General features: G+C 35.5%; 1 protein-coding gene across 1 annotated transcript in view; it reads right to left on the bottom strand.

Annotated features, from left to right (window-relative positions):
- Positions 1-964: 964 nt before the first annotated feature.
- Positions 965-18,700, bottom strand: part of LOC145661882 (mitochondrial pyruvate carrier 2-like) — a 47,822-nt gene continuing 30,086 nt past the window's right edge. The window contains exons 3-4 of the mRNA XM_081727225.1: positions 13,567-13,763; positions 965-1,215 (exon numbers count right to left, since the gene is read on the bottom strand). Of these exons, the coding sequence (XP_081583351.1) occupies positions 1,182-1,215; positions 13,567-13,763 (231 nt within the window). The 3' untranslated portion in view covers positions 965-1,181. The remainder of the gene's footprint in view (positions 1,216-13,566; positions 13,764-18,700) is intronic.

The raw sequence follows: 18,700 nt of genomic DNA, 5'->3' as shown, positions 1-18,700 counted from the left end.
CGTTTGAAAAATCCTTAGGAGTAACGACAAAATGAAAGGACTATTAAAGATAACCAATTAATCTAAATTCGTGCTTCAAAACGAATCGCTCTTGAGTTCAGTCAGCACTTTCTTAGTTATCTCTATTGACAATTCCCGTATTTTTTTCAAAATTCTATTTCGAGTTTGTGTCCTTTCGTGGCCAAACCTATAATTTCTGTGCGTTGAGAATCCTAGTCTTAACATCAAATTCCGAATAATGGTTCGGAGTCCACATTTAAGCAGTACGTTCCATCTGTAACCTTCTTAGATTGAAAAGGAACGTTAAAATCAACCAATCAATTCATTTACGGTATATTTCGAGCGCGCAAGCCAAAAAAAAAAAAAAAAAAAAATGTTACTCCGGAACAGATTTGACTAAATTATCGGATCAGTTTTAATTTTCCGAGACATCGGAATGGAGATCTTAGAGCAGAGATGACCCTTTCAGAGAGTCCTCAGATTATCATGTTTTCGAAACTCAAGTTCGATTTTCCTCTATTGCTTAACATTCAAAAGTTCTTTGTGTAACAGCATAAAACTAATAGAGGACCAGGTTTGAGTTTCGTTTTCAAGGACAGCTAAAAATGAAACAAACTCACTTAAAACTGCAACTGTCAATATATTTTAACGATGGGTGCAGTTTTAGGTGAATCTGTTCCATGAATTTTCTTATGTTTACCTTACTTTTAATAAATTTTGAAGGTTTTTGAAATGAAAGCTTGAAAGAGTAATTTTTACAAGGACTTCCATTATGCAATTTTGTTTTGTAACTTTTATTTCTGTATTATCATGGATTAAATATGACTTTTACACTAATATGAAAATAATAATTATACCCTGTATTTTTTTCAACAATCATTTTTCTCTTAAAAATATATGTACATATTCAGAGGTACATGGACAGTAACTGCTCAATAAAAATATTTTCATTTTTAAACAACAGTTTCAACAAAACATACACAATTCTATTTGTGATCTGAGCTAGGCAGTTGATTCTTTCGCTATTAATAGAGAGTATATACACACATATATATATTAATTTGTAAGAATTCTATATATTGTGAGACAACAGATCTAGTGTTGCTTTGAGCACTCGTCATTGGAGATATACTCCTTTACTGTCTTCTAAAACCAAACATCACTTGAAATAAATGTTCTACTCAGTTTTTTTGCTCCTTCAGGCTTCTTTGATAACTGAAACAGAAAAGAACGAAAACATATACATTAATTTAAACTGTGCATCGTTATTTAATATTCAAGTTTTGATAAAATGTTTACGCAATAATAACTTATTCAGATTTTTAATTCAATTTTATGGTATAAATATTACATATATGAAAAGTTTTATATTTATAAATATTAGAAGTGAATTAGAATTAATAGAATGGCCGTACCAATCAATAACAAAACTGCCCCAAAATGTGTAATTTTGTTAAAGAAGCAAATAAAACTGAGGATTGCTGGAGTAAGCGTGAGTTCCTTTTTTTTAATCTCTTTCCCTACGCAAACCTTGCAAGCTGATGCCCCCACTCGTTGGTATAGTCACCATCCTGTAACAATTTTGTCAGTGGCAAACGGAAAATTCCTTTCAGAAACTGGTTTAACAATTCTTCTATACAGCTTCTCGTCAGCAACACACTGGTTACGAAATGCATAACTTGTCCCAAATAACTTTGCACATACATATATTTACCCCTTCTGAATAACTTTATTTAAAGCCGCATTGAAGCAGATCCGAAACTCACAAGCTTTAGTAACTGCTCTTGAAAAAATTATCCCAATCCATAAATAATTACATACGAAACTTTGTCCTGTACAATAATGAACGCATGGAAAATTTTTGTTTATCTGCGATCATCTTGAACACTGAAATCAAGTTGTTGCACCAATTACATGACTTTTTTTTTTTTTTTCACACAAGCTGAAGAATCCAAATAATTTTAGCTTTGCACATTCCATATTTTATAATAAAACTAATACGGTTTCCTGGTTTTCTTTATAATTGTTTCTCTAATAGATGCTAAAAGCCCTTAAGATAAGTCCCGTTTCATATTCTGAGCTTGTAGAAACAGACACACTTGCTTTATTTGTAAAGTCTTCCTCTTGATACTTTTCAAGTAAGTTGGTTCTTTGGCGTGACACTGTAAAACTTGTTTTTCTATGCTTTAATTTGCAATATTTTCACACACTTTACAACACGCTTTAAACTTATCACTCTGCACAGTTCCTATTCATGATGACAGATGTGAGCCTTTGAGTAGTGACATTATGTGCAAAGAATTTTGAAGTTATGTTAAAGATATTTCTGACATTTTAAAGTTTTCTCCATTTATAAAAGAAAACCGCCCGAAGAAACTTCAAAAATTTTCTCCTGTCATTCAATCGACTTCCCTGACTATCTTTAATTTCCCCAACTCTCCAGTTCGTAGGAATTCTGGAATATGATCAAACATAGAATCTGTTCCTCGGACGCTGAATCTGCGAAAGCCATTACTCGCGCTATCTTACTCTTTTGGCTCAATGGAGATTAACATTGAAACTGGAAATACTAATCAACGTCTATTAGTTCCTGTTGCAGTAAAGGAACAAAATAAGACGTGAAACATATTCTTACGGCACTTCACCTCCTTACTTGATTAGTAGTAAGGAAATCCAGAAAGTAAATGCCCAGTCAATTGCTTACGTTGTAAACAAAAGTTTGGTGGTGTAGATAATTCTCGGTGGTGTAGATAATTCCGAAGTTATCCTCTGTACCGACGCTGCCTCCTACATGACTGCTGCCTCTAAACATCTGAAAACCTTCTACCCCAACTTAATTCATGTTACCTGTATGGCACATACTTTTCACAGGATTTCTGAAACCATCAGAAGTGAATTCTCTGAAGTAAATAATTTCATTTCAAACATGAAGAAAACCTTCTGTAAAGCTCCATCCAGAATTGCTTTTTATAGGGAAAACTTCCCGACATCCCTCTTCCTCCACAACCTGTTTCAACACGCTGGCGAACATGGATTGAGGCAGCTCTGTACTACGTTAAAAATGTACGTAGCTATTGCGCCTCTTGTTGAGAAACTTCCTGGTGAGGGTAGTAGTGCGTGTCTCACAGCTCTGAAGGAGCTTGTGAAGGACTGAGTAGTAAAGAGAGAGCTTAAGTACATATAAGCAAATTTTTCATTTTTGCCTGTAACAATTGCCAAATTGGAAGGTAAGGAAAGAACATTTGTTGAGCAGGTGACAATGGTAAAGGAAGCAAAAAGAAAAGTTCAAAGTGCTACGGGAAAAGCTGAGGAAAAAATGAAGTGTAAATGGGAAACTATGATTAAGAAAAACCGAGGATTTGGTGTGTTGGATCGCACGGCAAAATCTTGACGGGAAAGAACGAGATGCTTCCGGAAGAAGTACTTTTATCAAATGCCAGCAAATTCAAATGTGTATCTATAACATCGTTTCAGTTGAAAGATCATTCTCTGCAGCGAAAATCACTTTAACAGACAAAAGACACAGATTGACTATAGAAAACTTGGAAAGACATTTGGTCATTTACTGTTCCGTGAACTATGAATAAAATCTTACTGTGATATGTATATGTATTGTGGAAAGACACAAATAAAGATGTTTGGGAAATTTACAGTTGAAATTTTAGAGCCTACTTTTTTAATTTTTAGCGCCTATTTTCGTATTCGTAGAGCCTATTTTAGGCGCCTAAAACGTAAGTTTTTCGTGCCTAAAATTTGGAAAACTAGTTATAAATGAAAAATCGTACATTTTCAGCACTTCCGTTCTCAACAGATAAATAAAAGTCGAGATACACTCATTCTTGAGACGCTGAATCTGTATCAAAAATCAACTTTTTGAATTTTCTTACCATCTTTGTTCTACAGAAATAAGTATTGAAGCCGGAAGTACTAGTAAATTTCAACCCTTTTCGCTTTTGGTAGAAAGTTGTGGGTGGAGATGGTATGTTCGCTTGAGACACTGAAAAATAGACTGTTACGTAAAAACCCCTTGTCGTTATCTATTACCGTTCTGTTCTATGAAGATAAGCGTTGAAACTAGATATGGTTGGTTTTTACTATTTACACTTTGAATAGAGAGTTAATGGAAGAGATAGACCTTATTTTTGCGACTGAATCGATTGCAAAGAACTGCTTCTTGATATTTCTTACCGTTCACAGAGGACAGACAACCATAAAGTGATTCAGACCAGGGAGTAATCTACACTCCCCCCCCCCCACAAATTTCTTTACACACACCCCTGGATGGAAAAGGAATACTCCCTTAAATCCAACTGTATCAATCAGTATCATATAGGTTCTTTATTACATCAAGTTAAAAAAGGTTTAGCGTTTAGGAAAGAAAGCAATATTCTTATTTATTTATTTATTTCACTTCAAAATACGAAACGACCTCATTCTCATGTACAGCTTCGAGAACCACATGACCTCATTGTTTCGATCAAAACAATAGACAAAACAGATCCATTCACACCTATCCTCCTGGGCTCCGCGGTCATTTCGGAGAAAAGAGATTGAAGGACAGATGCAGTTGACTGAAATTGGCAACGTCTTGAGGGGTCATTCACCTACCTCCTTCTCAATAAGGAAAAATGTGACAATATAGTGTGGAAAATAGTGTATATGCAAGATAATCAAATTGAAAAGTTGCAAGATTTAGTAAAAAATTGACGTTATTTATAATTAGTGTAAATAGTGAGACTACCAAAAGTGCCGAAATATTTCTGTATTTTCTTCAAGAAACAGTCTTTAAATTAAGACGAAATGATATTTCTGTTGAGTGTGGAGTACAACTTGCTTAAGTATGGAGATGGGGAATATCATAACTCAAGATCAGGTGAGACAATTTTTTTTATTGGTTTGTTATTTAGGAGGAAAAAATAACGGACTTGAACTTGGTTTTTTCTTTGTATTAATATAAAATCTTTGAACTTAGTTTCCTCTTCGTGTTAATATGAAATCTTATTTTAATGATCCAATGTTCAGAAATTAATCCATTACAAAGTGTAAGTTTTTTTTTTTATTATTTTTTTTTCAACAGATTGAGCTCCATAAACGAAAGCTGCGAGGGAGGGGGAACATGGAACCAATTACTCTCGCTAATAGCTGCGTAACAAAATATACGGTTTTCTTTGAGTTCGTTTAAAAATATATATCACTATTCTGCGAACACCCCCTTTTATTTTGAACATCCTCCCCCCCCCCCAAGTAAAAATTTCTGGCATACTTACTGACTCAGACGATTGGTAGTCATGTCAAAATTACTCATTCTTGACAATAATTATTGGGTACAAATGTCGTTGTAAAGTCGTATGAGCACCAAGACCAGACAAATGACGCTTTCTACAAACATTTCTAGTGCCACGTTTATTTATTTGTTTCTGTTCACATTTCCTATCGAAGACTAAATTGGGAAACAGATTTGCTGCACCATAGTTGAGTTCGTATTTTAACGGCAACTTACAAGAAATGTTCTTGCACAAATGTGTTAAAAGACAAACAATCCTTACTAAAACTTCTGACCCTAAAGATGTCGGAGTTGCAAAACCGACATCAACACGTTTTGCTGATCAAAAATCCTTACTACCAGTGCCTCGGCAGATTTTCATAAGGTCTTCAGAACTAACTGATTTAATCAAGATAATTTTCATTACAAACTTGGTCAAGAGGGTTCTCACTCAGAAGCTTAAGAGTTTCACCATACAAAAAAAAAAAAAAAAAAAAAAAAAAAAAAAAAAAAAAAAAAAAAACTGAAATTTAATAAATAGTATTTTAAAAAAATAAAGATTAGCTAAATGTCAGCGGCAACAGTTTGGAAGAAAGCCAATTTAGCTCCTAGCCAAGGATCTTTCAAACATTACTGAATAGTTTTAAAGTTGTCACACGTTGATAAGTTATAAAAAGATCTTATGACCAATACTCTTAGTCACAATTCTGAAAGGATGTTTTAAAAGCACTTTGAAGGCCATAGTTAACAATTTTAAGTAATGTTTTGTTTCTGGATCATTGCTTGACAAATATTCTTTTACTTACCGATATTAAAGAATTTCCAATTAACTGCTGGCCCGTCCATGAATATCTGATATTTTTAAAATTTGTTTTTGGTACCTTCTTCCAAGACAACGAGCACCTAGTCTGCTCTCGTATGTCCTAGGAAAACTGAATTTAAGTACCTGGTGACGACTTAATTTCGTTGGTGTCCCAGAGCTGATGTCCAACTGTCTCTTTCATGACACTTTGTGTTTCATCTAAATATGTACCCAGAGATGCTTCTCAAAGGTTCATTGTGGAACAAAGCTCCTAATCCAAAAACAACTATATATGACAATTTTTCTTGTTGAAGTTTCATACTACCAGAAAATATATACGTGAACAAAGTAACTGAACTAGCTGCTGCTCTTATAAAGATCGATGTGTTGTAATTGAATACAGATGTCACAAAAATTTTCGCACGTATAACTTCGTATTTGCAAAGAAATTTGTGGATAGTTCTATCCCTATTATCACTAAGAGGATTTTTCTGTAGACATTTTTTTAAAAAGCAGAATCCATAAATAACGTGCTTACAACAAAATTCTTGGAATTGAGTTCTTTCTGATTTCCAGACATGTTCATCAATATGTCAAGACCGATAAATTATTTTCTGTACCATATAATTAACAATGTTTTTCCCATTGCCATGCAAAAAAAATTCAGTTTTCTCCCACACTGCTTATAGCAAACTTTTGCTTACACAAATCGTAGTTAAGAGTTTGTCGTTTGGTACTTTTCGGAGCCATTCTGACACAGAGTAAATTTCTTTCTCCAACCATACTCGTCAAATACAATTGTAGACTGAAAATAAAATTCGTGCTAAATGCCAAAAATTCGGATTAATATCAAAATGTGGGTTATGTGCCTAACACTGCTCAGTAAACAACGGGCTATCTATATTTACTGTGGAAATAATTCAAATAATCGGCAGAAGAATGCGCATGGGTGTATGTCCCACCAGTTCTGAAGTAAAATCTGGGCTTTTTACTCATTTTCATTTTGGCACTTAGCACGGATTTCATAGTCAGTGTACAATTCTCCTCGCCCTAGTTACAACTGTAACATAGAAAAAACAGACACGACTGCAACTGATATTCATAAACCTACGGATGTAGAAGGATATCAACATAAATATGTAATAATTACTGAACAAGAAAATCAAAGGAAGTATTGTGTAATGAACACAACCGAATTCCAGGAAAATAAATAAGGCGTTAATTAATGTATAAAGAAAATTCTCTATTGAAATACTCATATTAAAACGAGAAAATTCTATGTGAAATAGGTCGAAAATCGCGTCGTTTCAAAATTATTTTAAAATTAATTTTTAAAATGCCTTGTTTGAAAATAATAGAACCTATCAATGAAGTTCAAGGAATTATTTAGAAACTAGTAGAGTTTCTATCTACATATCCATATTTCAGAATCCTCTGCTACCTGCGAGACGCGTTTCCTTGAGAGGAAATTCGAATTCCAAGCACACCTTTAATTTCAAACATGTCCTTCATAAAATTCGTTCCGCAAGTTGCGGATAGTTCTGAAACATGGATATTTAGAAAGAACCGATACTTGCTCTTAAGTTATGCCTCGAGCCGCCTTTCACAACTTCCAGTTGTGAATATTATATATATATATATATATATATATATATATATATATATATATATATATATATATATATATATATATATATATATATATTATATACAGAAGGTTGATTAATTCGTGTTCACTGTACAAAAGTGGTAGGAGGTAAAGCCGTGCAATTTGGTGTACCTTTAGACGAAGGACATAAGTTTTGTTTCGCCATAGAAGCATGTCACTTTTACTAGAGATTGAAGAGATATAGGGTCAAAGGTCAAATTTCGATTGTTTCCTTATGGGACTGCAATGGTAAATTCTGAAAGAGCTTGAAAAAAACTTAAATCGAAGTGATAACAAAGAAAAAGCTGTATGGTATGGTTCTACGTCGCAAGCCGACAAAATATGTGTAAATCAAGTGTCAAGGTCAGAGGTCACGGTCAGATCAAGGTGACAGGTCACCTTGAGAACCCATTTGCATACACTGGAAACAACGCAATATCCATATCAAATCATGTTAAACATCAAAATGCAGCAGCGGAACAAGCAAGGAACGCTCACTAGTAGTATGAGGTCAACCACTGCTGATTTCCCAGCGACAATTTGATTTTTGTGGTTGACCTTTGACCTTGTATTTTGCCTGTGACCTTTGACCTCAGCGTAGTACGGATTGTTCCTTGATTGTTCAACTGTTTTCTTTCGTCCTTCAACATACCCTTTTATTATAGCAACTGCTGTTTTCCCAGCGACTATTTGATTTTTGTGGTTGACCTTTGACCTTGTATTTGCCTGTGACCTTTGACCTCATACTACTATTGAGTTTTCTTTGCTTGTTCCGCTGCTGCATTTTGATGTTTAACATGATTTGATACGGACATTGCGTTGTTTCCGGTGTATTCAAATGGGTTCTCAAGGTGACCTGAGACCTTAATCTGACCGTGACCTCTGACCTTGACTAACGCACATTTTCTCGACTTGCGACGTAGAATCATACCATACAGCTTTTTCTTTGTTATCACTTCGATTTACTTTTTTTTTCAGACTCCTTCAGAACTTACCATTGCAGTCCCATAAGGAGAAAATCGAAATTTGACCTTTGATCCTATATCTCTTCAATCTTTAGTAGAAGTGACATGCTTCTATGGCGAAACAAAACTTATGCTCTTCGTCTAAAGTTACACCAAATTGCAAATTGCACGGCTTTACCTCTTTTGCACACATTGAACAAATGAAATTGACACACGAATTAATCAACCCTCTACAAGTCTTGGAAGGTGACTCCTGCCACTGAGACAAGAAAAAAAGTTCGCTTGAACTTTCGGCTATCGGACATAGTTTCCGATCTACAAGGTGCCGAAAGCATGGGAAAATGACTTTCGGACGCCAATAGTTCGGAAACTATCCAACATAAAGAGGGCGGGTAAAAAATTCACTGAAAAAGTCATACCTGATGTATTGAATTTTGCATGTTTCACAATCCTACCATGCACGCGCAAGGGATTTCCCAAAGGAACGTAGGGAGTCCCGGATAATCTGCCAAATGAAACTTGGTCTAAATGGATATGAATTGATAGGGTTTCTACCAGGTAACAATAATTCGTTTGTATTAAGTCGATATCTAGAACAAATACAAAATGCGGACACCTTCATGCCCGTTGCGTGTGGTTGCATAATCGCCAGGTACGGATGCTGGCCAACAGTGACGTTCTGAGTATTAAGTGTAGCGAATTTGTACTCAAATGCTCTAGAAAGACATCTGGAGTGTCGGTAGAGCACACCAGATGAAGCAGGGTGATTCACATGTGTGGAAACACGTAACGAAAAATGCCCAGAAACGCACTCATACTCAGTAAACGTGAGTTCAAAGCGTCGGAAATGTAAGGAGTAGCATCAAGAACATGAAAGCCATTGCCAATTCACCAATAATATTTCATCAATCCGATGCAATATGATGTGCACGGTTACATATCAATACGGATGCAACAGCTGAGGCCAAGTTGAAATTGTGCAAGGGGACTTACTAACAAACTGGGTAAACTCAAGGAATGTCAGTAGTGGGATCGCATGATCGATATTGAAATGTGGCCAATGAGAAAATAACTACTAGGGTCACATTTCAATATCGATTATGCGATCCCACTAGTGACATTAATTTAGTTTACCCAGTTTCTTAGTGAGTCCCTTTGCACAATTTCAACTTGGCCTCAGTTGTTGCATCCTTATTGGTATGCAACCGTGCACATCAAATTGCATCGGTTTGAGGGAATATTATTGGTGAGTTGGCAATGGCTTTCAAGTTCTTGACGCTAATCCTTACATTTCCGACGCTTTGAACTCACGTTTACTGAGTATGAGTGCATTTCTAGGCATTTTTCGTTAAGGTTGGTGTAATGGGACAATCTTTGCCGGTAGATGTCACTACAGTCTTCATATCTCTCTTATGTATTTTTTACCTTTTACGAAAATTCACAATTTCTCTTACAAATTTCAGCCTAGAGACTTCAAATTTTTAGAGAAGGAACTTCATAACCTATCGAAGGTAAAATCCGTGCCGATTTTTTATTGGTACTTTTTTTCATTGTTAAAAGTTATATTGTTGAAGATTTGGATATCCATTTCAACCATCAAGTCATTTCAACAATGAAGAAAATTCTAAATAAAAAAAAAATTGGCACGGATTGTTGTCTTCGATAGGTTATGAAGTTCCTTTTCTAAAAATTTGAAATCTCTAGGTTAAAATTTGTACGAGAAATCGTGAATTTTTGTGAAAGGAAAAAAATATATGAGAGGGACAGAAAGACTGTAGTAACATCTATCGGCAAAACTTGTCCCTTTAAACCTAACTTAAGTGTTTCCACACATGTGAATCACCCTGCTTCATCTGGTGTGCTCTACCGACACTCCAGATGTCTTTCTAGAGCATTTGAGTACAAATTTGCTACACTTAATACTCAGAACGTCACTGTTGCCAGCATCCGTACCTGGCGATTATGCAACCACACAACGGGCATGAAGGTGTCCGTATTTTGTATTGATGATTTTTGAGTTTAACGTCCCTTTTCAGCAGCGAGGCTATATGAGACGTGGACCTACTGATTAACGTGGAATCCGAACCACATGAGCTCCCGCCGGGAATCGAACCCAGGTCTCCCGCGCCAAAGGCGCGTACGCTAACCGCTTAGCCACGGACGAGCTCCCGCATTTTGTATTTGTTCCAGATATCGACTTAATACAAACGAATTATTGTTACCTGGTAGAAATCCTATCAATTCATATCCATTTAGACCAAGTTTCATTTGGCAGATTATCCGGGACTCCCTACGTTCCTTTGGGGAATCCCTTGCGCGTGCATGGTAGGATTGTGAAACATGCAAAATTCAACACAGCAGGTATGACTTCTTCAGTGAATTTTTTACCCGCCCTCTTTATGTTGGATAGTTTCCGAACTATTGGCGTCCGAAAGTCATTTTCCCACGCTTTCGGCACCTTGTAGATCGGAAACTATGTCCGATAGCCGAAAGTTCAAGCGAACTTTTTTTCTTGTCTCAGTGGCAGGAGTTACCTCCCAAGAGTTGTAACACTTATTTTGCTACACCCGATATATATATATAATTAACAACTTGCATAATCAAAACCAAACTTTTGTTTTTCTTTGCAACAATGAAAAATTGCGCTTTTCCTTTCAGACTGTATTATCCTTAGATAACCATTGCTATTCCAAGAGCAACAGGTGTGACGAAAGTTTAAGATTAACTGGCAGTGATACCAGCGCCTACCCTATCAATGGGCGTTTCACTTAATAAGTAAATATCATATAGTTTGTAACATGTATGAGTATAAATATCACACATAATCGATATTACTATCACGAAAATCAGTCATTCACAAGTTGCTTGGACATTTATTTATTCTAAAATTTGTTTAATGTGCAATTTGAAAGAAGCATAAAGTTTTGAACGAGGCATGTGTATCCAGTCTATGTGTGTAACATCTTTCAACCACGCAGAACAGAGAAATTATTTCGAGGGAAGAAACAATACAAAAAAAAAAAAAAAAAAAAAAAAAAAAACAAAGACACAAGAACGAGAATATACATATACTAACCAAGCAAAACAAAAGAAACTAAGAGTATATATAAAAGGGCTCTTCTTGACAGTTTAGACACTCACCAATACCTACAATGTTCGTACATAAATACTACTTCAACATACTCTTGAATTTAGACAGAAAGATAACTAAACTTATATTAAACAGCAATTTCTTTACTTATATGTATTGGTATAAAGTGCCGCTCGCCAAATACTCGAAAAGAAGTGGGAATACAATACCCCGGTACATCAACTATTTATTGATTTTAGAAAGGCTTACGACTCGGTTAGGAGAGAAACATTATACAACGTTCTTACAGAGCTTGGAATACCGAGAAAGCTAATTAGATTAATTAAGATATGTTTAAGTGAATCCCAAAGTAAAGTCCGGGTAGGAAAATTTTTGTCCACGAGCTTCCACGTCGAAAATGGCCTGAAACAAGGAGATGCGTTGTCGCCATTATTATTTAACTTTGTGCTGGAATACGGCATAAGGAAAATCAAAGATAGCAACCAGGGCCTAGAGTTGAACGGCATTCACCAGGTTATGGCATATGCTGATGATGTAAATTTAATAGGGGATGATAGGAGAACAGTAGAAATAAATGCAGAGATATTATTAAACGCTTGCAGGGACATGGGTTTAGAAGTAAATGCAGAGAAAACTAAATACATGGAAGTGCGTCGGGACCGTAATACGGCAAATTGTGGAGGCGTTAAAATATTAAATAATACTTTTGATAAAGTGGATACTTTCAAATATTTAGGATCAATATTAACAGACGAAAATCATATTCACGAAGAAATTAAATGTCGACTAAAAGCAGGGAATTCGTGTTACTATTCGGTTCAAAATCTCTTGTCGTCGCGAATTCTGTCGAGGAATTTGAAGCTTAAAATATATAAAACGATAACCATGCCTGTTGTTCTGTATGGTTGTGAAACATGGTCGCTTACTCTGAGGGAAGAACATAGACTGAAAGTATTTGAGAACAGGATCCTGAGAAGAATATTCGGACCCAAGAGGAACGAGAATGGGGAATGGCGGAAGCTTCATAACGAGGAACTACATAGTTTATACGGTTTACCCAACATTGTTAGGGTCGCCAAGTTTAGGAGGCTTAGGTGGGCAGGTCATGTAGCTAGAATGGAAGAAAGTAGAAACGCTTTCAAAGTCTTGACTGGTAGACCCATAGGAAAACGACCATTAGGAAGACCTAGGCGCAGATGGGAGGATAATATTAAGATGGATCTCGCAGAGATAGGAATACAAAGTAGAAACTGGATCCAATTAGCTAAGAATAGAAGTCAGTGGAGAGCTTTTGTGAACGCGGCACTGAACCTCCGGGTCCCATAGGCCATAGAGTTAGTTAGTTAGGTATAAAGTGCTCATTTCTTTCCAAAGAATACACACAACAAAATAATTAGAGAAAAGTTTTCTCCCAATATTTTTTGATATTTTAACATAACATAACATGACTAACACCTTAAAAACTTTTCTTCAAATGATAATAATAATAAGAAAAAAATGTAGATCTATACTGAAAAAGAGGGATCAAGTAAACTTCTTTAGCAAGAGGCAAATGCTATGAAAGAAGACCTCGCCCAAATTTACTTACCACGATCACACACCGAGGCCAGGAACTTCGGTTATGCCAATACGTATCGGCAAATCGGTGGGTAATATAACATGGATCTTAGACAAATGATAGTAACACTGATTGGACTAATCTACACAGTATAGACAAAACTTCGAATTTGTGCTTCTGTGGTAATTAACCAGAAAGATATTACTACAATAATACTTATCTTGGCGTACTTCACTTACTTGATAGCCCTAGTCATTTGATAAATTCCTGTTATACCAACAAATACATTCACACTAAATAAGCTCCAGTTTTTAGGAATAATAACAAGAGAATATCTTGACCAGATGACTCCAGTGGCTGCGAGTGCTGCGGACTGAGAGATACTGAGCTTCTCTGCTGGTCGTGTTAAATCTCCTATCCCGGCAATCACCAAACCCTGCGAAACAAAGAAAATTAAAATACTGTAAACTATTTCCACTTACGACTGGACACTGTCACTTTAACTTAATCAGGTATGATAAAATCGCAAAATATATATGATACATCCATTTCCAAAGAGCCCCCTCATGGTTATATAGTTAGTGTACGTGTCTTCGGCCAGGAAGACTCGTGTTCGATTCCCGGCAGAAAATTATGTGGTTCGGATTCCATATAAATTTGTAGATCTATGTTTTATATAGCCTCGGTGATGAAGGAGACAATAAAATACAAACAACCAGTCTATGAACCAAAAAATGAGGCCAATCGTCAAAAATAGGCACCATTTTTTCCACACAACTAATTTTTACAGATTTTAAATATTTGTTTGTTTGTAAAAGATACACACTTCTGTGAAGAAAAATGAGTGGCATCCAGTGGTGCCAGGACAAGGATTTTTTAATTTTTTAAAAATTTTATTATTATTATTAGAAATGGACAACAACCTATGTATACATTTTCTGATAGGAAATCTTAAAATAATAATAGTTTAGCGAACAGAAAAGTCATTCGCTATTGAGTGAACTTTTATTTTGAGAACATTCATCAACTTTATAATCTCCAAATATGATTATGTCCAAAATCAAAAATATCTTAATTGAATTTGGGATTACGTTTGAGATAAGCAGCGTAACAAAGAGTAATAATATGTTTACTGTTGAGGGTGTTGAAAAGGCTCTACCATTTCAAATAGAAAATTGTCATTCAACTGAATGACTGAAGGAGGACAACATCTCTTTCGCTGAATACGAAAATGTTGTAATCATATCCCAAAAATAACTATTTAATTTTGTTTGAATCTCTCTCTCTGTCTCTCTTCCTTTCGGTTTCAACGTCTTTCTATTGTACATATGTTATTATACAGAGTTCGGAAACAAAAGCAAAAACACTTTAGGAAATGAATCCTCACACGAACCTGAATGCACAAATGCGTCATGTCAGTGTTAAATAGCCCGCCGAAGATTGGTCGAAACTATATAAATGGGTCGTAACTCGAGAACAAAATGTCATATGAGGGTCAGGTGAAAGAACATAGCTATTCTGTCCCTAAGATCCATTAGTGTGCCAGTAAATGTGGACTGAGTGCCAGTTTTCAGCTGCTGAGCTATCTTTTTTCGTTTCTAGAAGCCCTAATGAATCTCTTCCCATGCTTCAAGGTTAAGCTTGTCCACCCGTTTTCCACATCCACTGGTATATTAATGGAATCTAGGCTCAAAATAAGAACTATATATTCTTTTACCTGACATTTCGTTCTTGAGCTATGATTCTTCATTTTATCGTTCCGACAAATTTTTGCCTCCTCCCAAACGACGCATTTGTTCACCCATATTGGCCTATAATTTGTTTTCGTTTTTTATTTGATTTATTTACTTATTTATTTTTTAGTTTAACGTCCCACGGCTATGAACCGAGTATAAGGAAGATGTGATGATGAGATGGATGATAATGGTGGAATGACTAAAGTAAGAGGAAATGAAGAATACTGATCAAACTCATGCACGCGCTGTTTGTTTACTACAAAGCGCACTTGGCATTGGCAAGATTTTCATGTTTTCGAGTGATGATTCATTTTTCAAAGTCTTTTGGTTGTTTCTAAACACCCTCTATATGTTCGATATCTACCGATATTTGAAGCAACTGTCATTAGTAAAAAAATAAAACAAGAAATAGAAGGCAAAATAATAAAATAAATTTTAAAAATGGAAGTTTATATTGCAAAAAGAATATATTCAATGTATTTTTATGTACGTAATTAATTTACCAAGAACTCATATTAAGTACGTAATTTACACTAAGGATTAGGATTGCAAATAGCACTAAATAATAAGTTAAGTTCGCTAGTATCAATAACCAAAACACATTACAAGGAAGAGAGAGAGACAGTAAATCACAAGTTATAGAAACATTACTATCGTAAACATAAAACTGCACGGAAAATACACTAATGAATACAGAGATCAAAACCTACATCAAAAAACTCATGTTAGGTAAACTCTGCCCTGACTCGATAAAGTAGTCATGCCATACAGCATGAAATTATGATTGTTTTCTTTAGACTGTCCATACACAAGTTATGTAGTCTGCTCTTTAAGATGCGTTTGAGACCTGAAAAACGATCGTTCGATATCTACCAATACGAAAGTTCATATTTGAAGCACGTCACAACCTTGGTATTCACAGCAATTTATCTTTCCGTGTATTTGGCTGGTCAACAATGATTCATCCCCATCAGTGAGGATCGTTAAATTCCATATCTCACAGATGAGATATATTTCCACGACAATTGTGACCAGTATGACTTGTGCTTCCGGTAGAAAGATGAACGAAACTTAAGAAGCGAATACAAAATGGCAAATGATTATAATAAATGACATTTCCTCATAATTTCTCGTAAAATTTGCAAAATAAGGCATTTATGGCATTTTACCACAACTGCTAGTCCTTAGTCTTTGCGCACAAAATAAATAAAAATATATTAATTTTAAATTCTTATACTTGCTGAAATTAATTTTCACACATATTTTTAGGAAAACAAAGATACATACGAGGACTAGCATCATGATTAAAATTAACATAATATTACCTTTCTATTATGCTCTAAATGCCGATATCTGCAAAACTTTTGGCTCAATTTGTTAGCGCAAAATCAGTCCCTTAAATTAACCAAATTCGGGTTAGCATTTTTCACAAATATCAATTATTTCTGAGATAAAAATCTGTACTCAGACTTCCTGGAAACCCGATACATATTACAGAAGTCTTAACCATTTGTAAGCCACACATGTAATGAAAAAAAGCTAACCTCCCTTAAAAATGCCATATTCATCATCATCGTAAGATCCCCTTAATTCAGAGAAATAAGCTCCCTGCACGTTGAATATTTCTGGAATTTGGCTGCAGATAATAGTGTTTCCGGAGATCAATTATCAATTACATCGGGGAAAAAATGACATGAAATCTTTCAGTTTAACGTGCCACGTGTATGCCCTTTAGGCTAAGGGAGACTGATGATTAAGGCAAGTGAATAAATGGAGGAATTGGTGGAATGAGAAAGTGAGAGTACCACAAGAAAACTCATGGACACGATGTTGTCTACCACAAACTTACTTGGCCGAGACTCGAACTAGGGACCCCACACACCAGTTATGCACTCTACACCTGAGCCATCGTGCCCCCTCAATTACATCGGGAGAAAGGGATTTTTTTCTCTTAAGTTTACGTATGGAAGAAGTAACAGTATCAGACGCCAACAGATATAGGAACATGTCTTTATTACTTACAGTTTTGGACGATTGTCATGACTGTTACAGATATATTCACGTTTTTATTCCTCACTTCTTGAGGTTTTTGACATTTGCTCATTGGATTGAATTTGAGTTTCGCGTGCCGTTCAGCAGCGAGGACCTACAGCTTAATGTGGGATCCGAATCACATGGGCTCTCACCAGGAATCAACCCGGGTCTCCCACGCCAAAGGAGCGTACGCTATTTACATAGACACGAGGGAGCTCACTTGCCCTATTGACAAGAGAGCTGCTGAGATTACCGAAGATCCTTCCTTCCTCCATCTCTTTCGTAAGCGCTTCTTCAGAGTATAAACTGAAATCATTGTTGTTTCCAACGAAAATAATAATTTCCTTGCACCCTTGGTTGCAAGTAAGACGAGATTTTATGAGATGCGACCTCCAAACGGGAGAAAAGGGGGGGTTCAATTTCTTTCGTTCTCCAAATCTCTAAAACTATTTGGTATAGAAGTTTGAAATTTTGTGTAAATATTCTCCATTGAATTTTACCAGATGTGATCCCAAAGGAAAAAACGGGAATGAGCGTTCAAATAAGTCCAGTGAAATCGAACTTGCATCAACTATCTTGAAACCAGAAAAAAGAATATATATATTATATTTTTCATAAACCTTATTCTTCCTTTGCAATTTGCCAGTATTAATCTATTAAATGCTTCTCACTCTCAACGTATATGCATCTAAAGCTACTGCACACACAAGATAGTTTCTGCAGAATGACATTTTACGTCTAATATATGGGTTCATTTACGTTTGTGACAGTTACTGTGGTTTAAAAATCGGATGAAAACGGAAGAGAAATATGCCAGTACTGTGTAAATCACAAGAATACCAACGCAAGTATTATACATATATGTCACATACGCCATCATCTGCAACGTTTCTTTTTCTCAGTCTGTTTTGCATTATTTGTTCATGCAGTATTCGTTATGGAACACTAAGGCACATTTTTTTCATAGCTCAACCATTTATAAAGACTTCCATATTTCTACATATATACTAAAATTTGCAATATAAGTAGTAGAATATACTTCGCTTATTATTTTGTAACATTTTCTAGAGATTACGTTTTCAGTCCATACACGCACTTTAGTGATACTTAATATGTTTCACCAAATATTGTTAATTTTATAACTGCTGAAACAATATTTTAAAAAACACCACCTTTTGGGGATTAGGAACGACAGCATTTATCATTCATTCACAGACCTGGTAATATCAAAATCTAATATTCCATTTCTTGTTAACTAATTGAAACAGCATTTTTGTTACGGAGCCCAAGTTACAATTTCAAGTCTACCACTTTCTTTCCGATTTTCGGGCTGCACTGAAGAAAATCTGCATTGAATAATGATATCGTACTTATATTTCGTTTTTTTATAAAAAACCTCACATTCCTTCCTCTTCCTTATAAATGTAATTTTAATTTTATTTTACCACCCTAACATGGTTTCTTCTTTAAAACGGTCTCTTACATGTATCAAATATACCAACTCCTCTTTCGCGTCTCTGTTGAAGCATAAGATTACGATGTCTAGGGGTTAACGGAGGAGATGCACGTTAGCGTTTGCAATCTTACTGTAAACTGGGCTAAC

Source organism: Thermobia domestica, chromosome 1 (genome assembly GCF_964235325.1).
Source record: "Thermobia domestica chromosome 1, izTheDome1.hap1.1, whole genome shotgun sequence".
In the NCBI taxonomy this organism is placed as follows: domain Eukaryota; kingdom Metazoa; phylum Arthropoda; class Insecta; order Zygentoma; family Lepismatidae; genus Thermobia; species Thermobia domestica.
The sequence above is the reverse complement of the archived record's forward strand: the minus strand, read 5'-3'. Positions and strand labels throughout refer to the sequence as shown.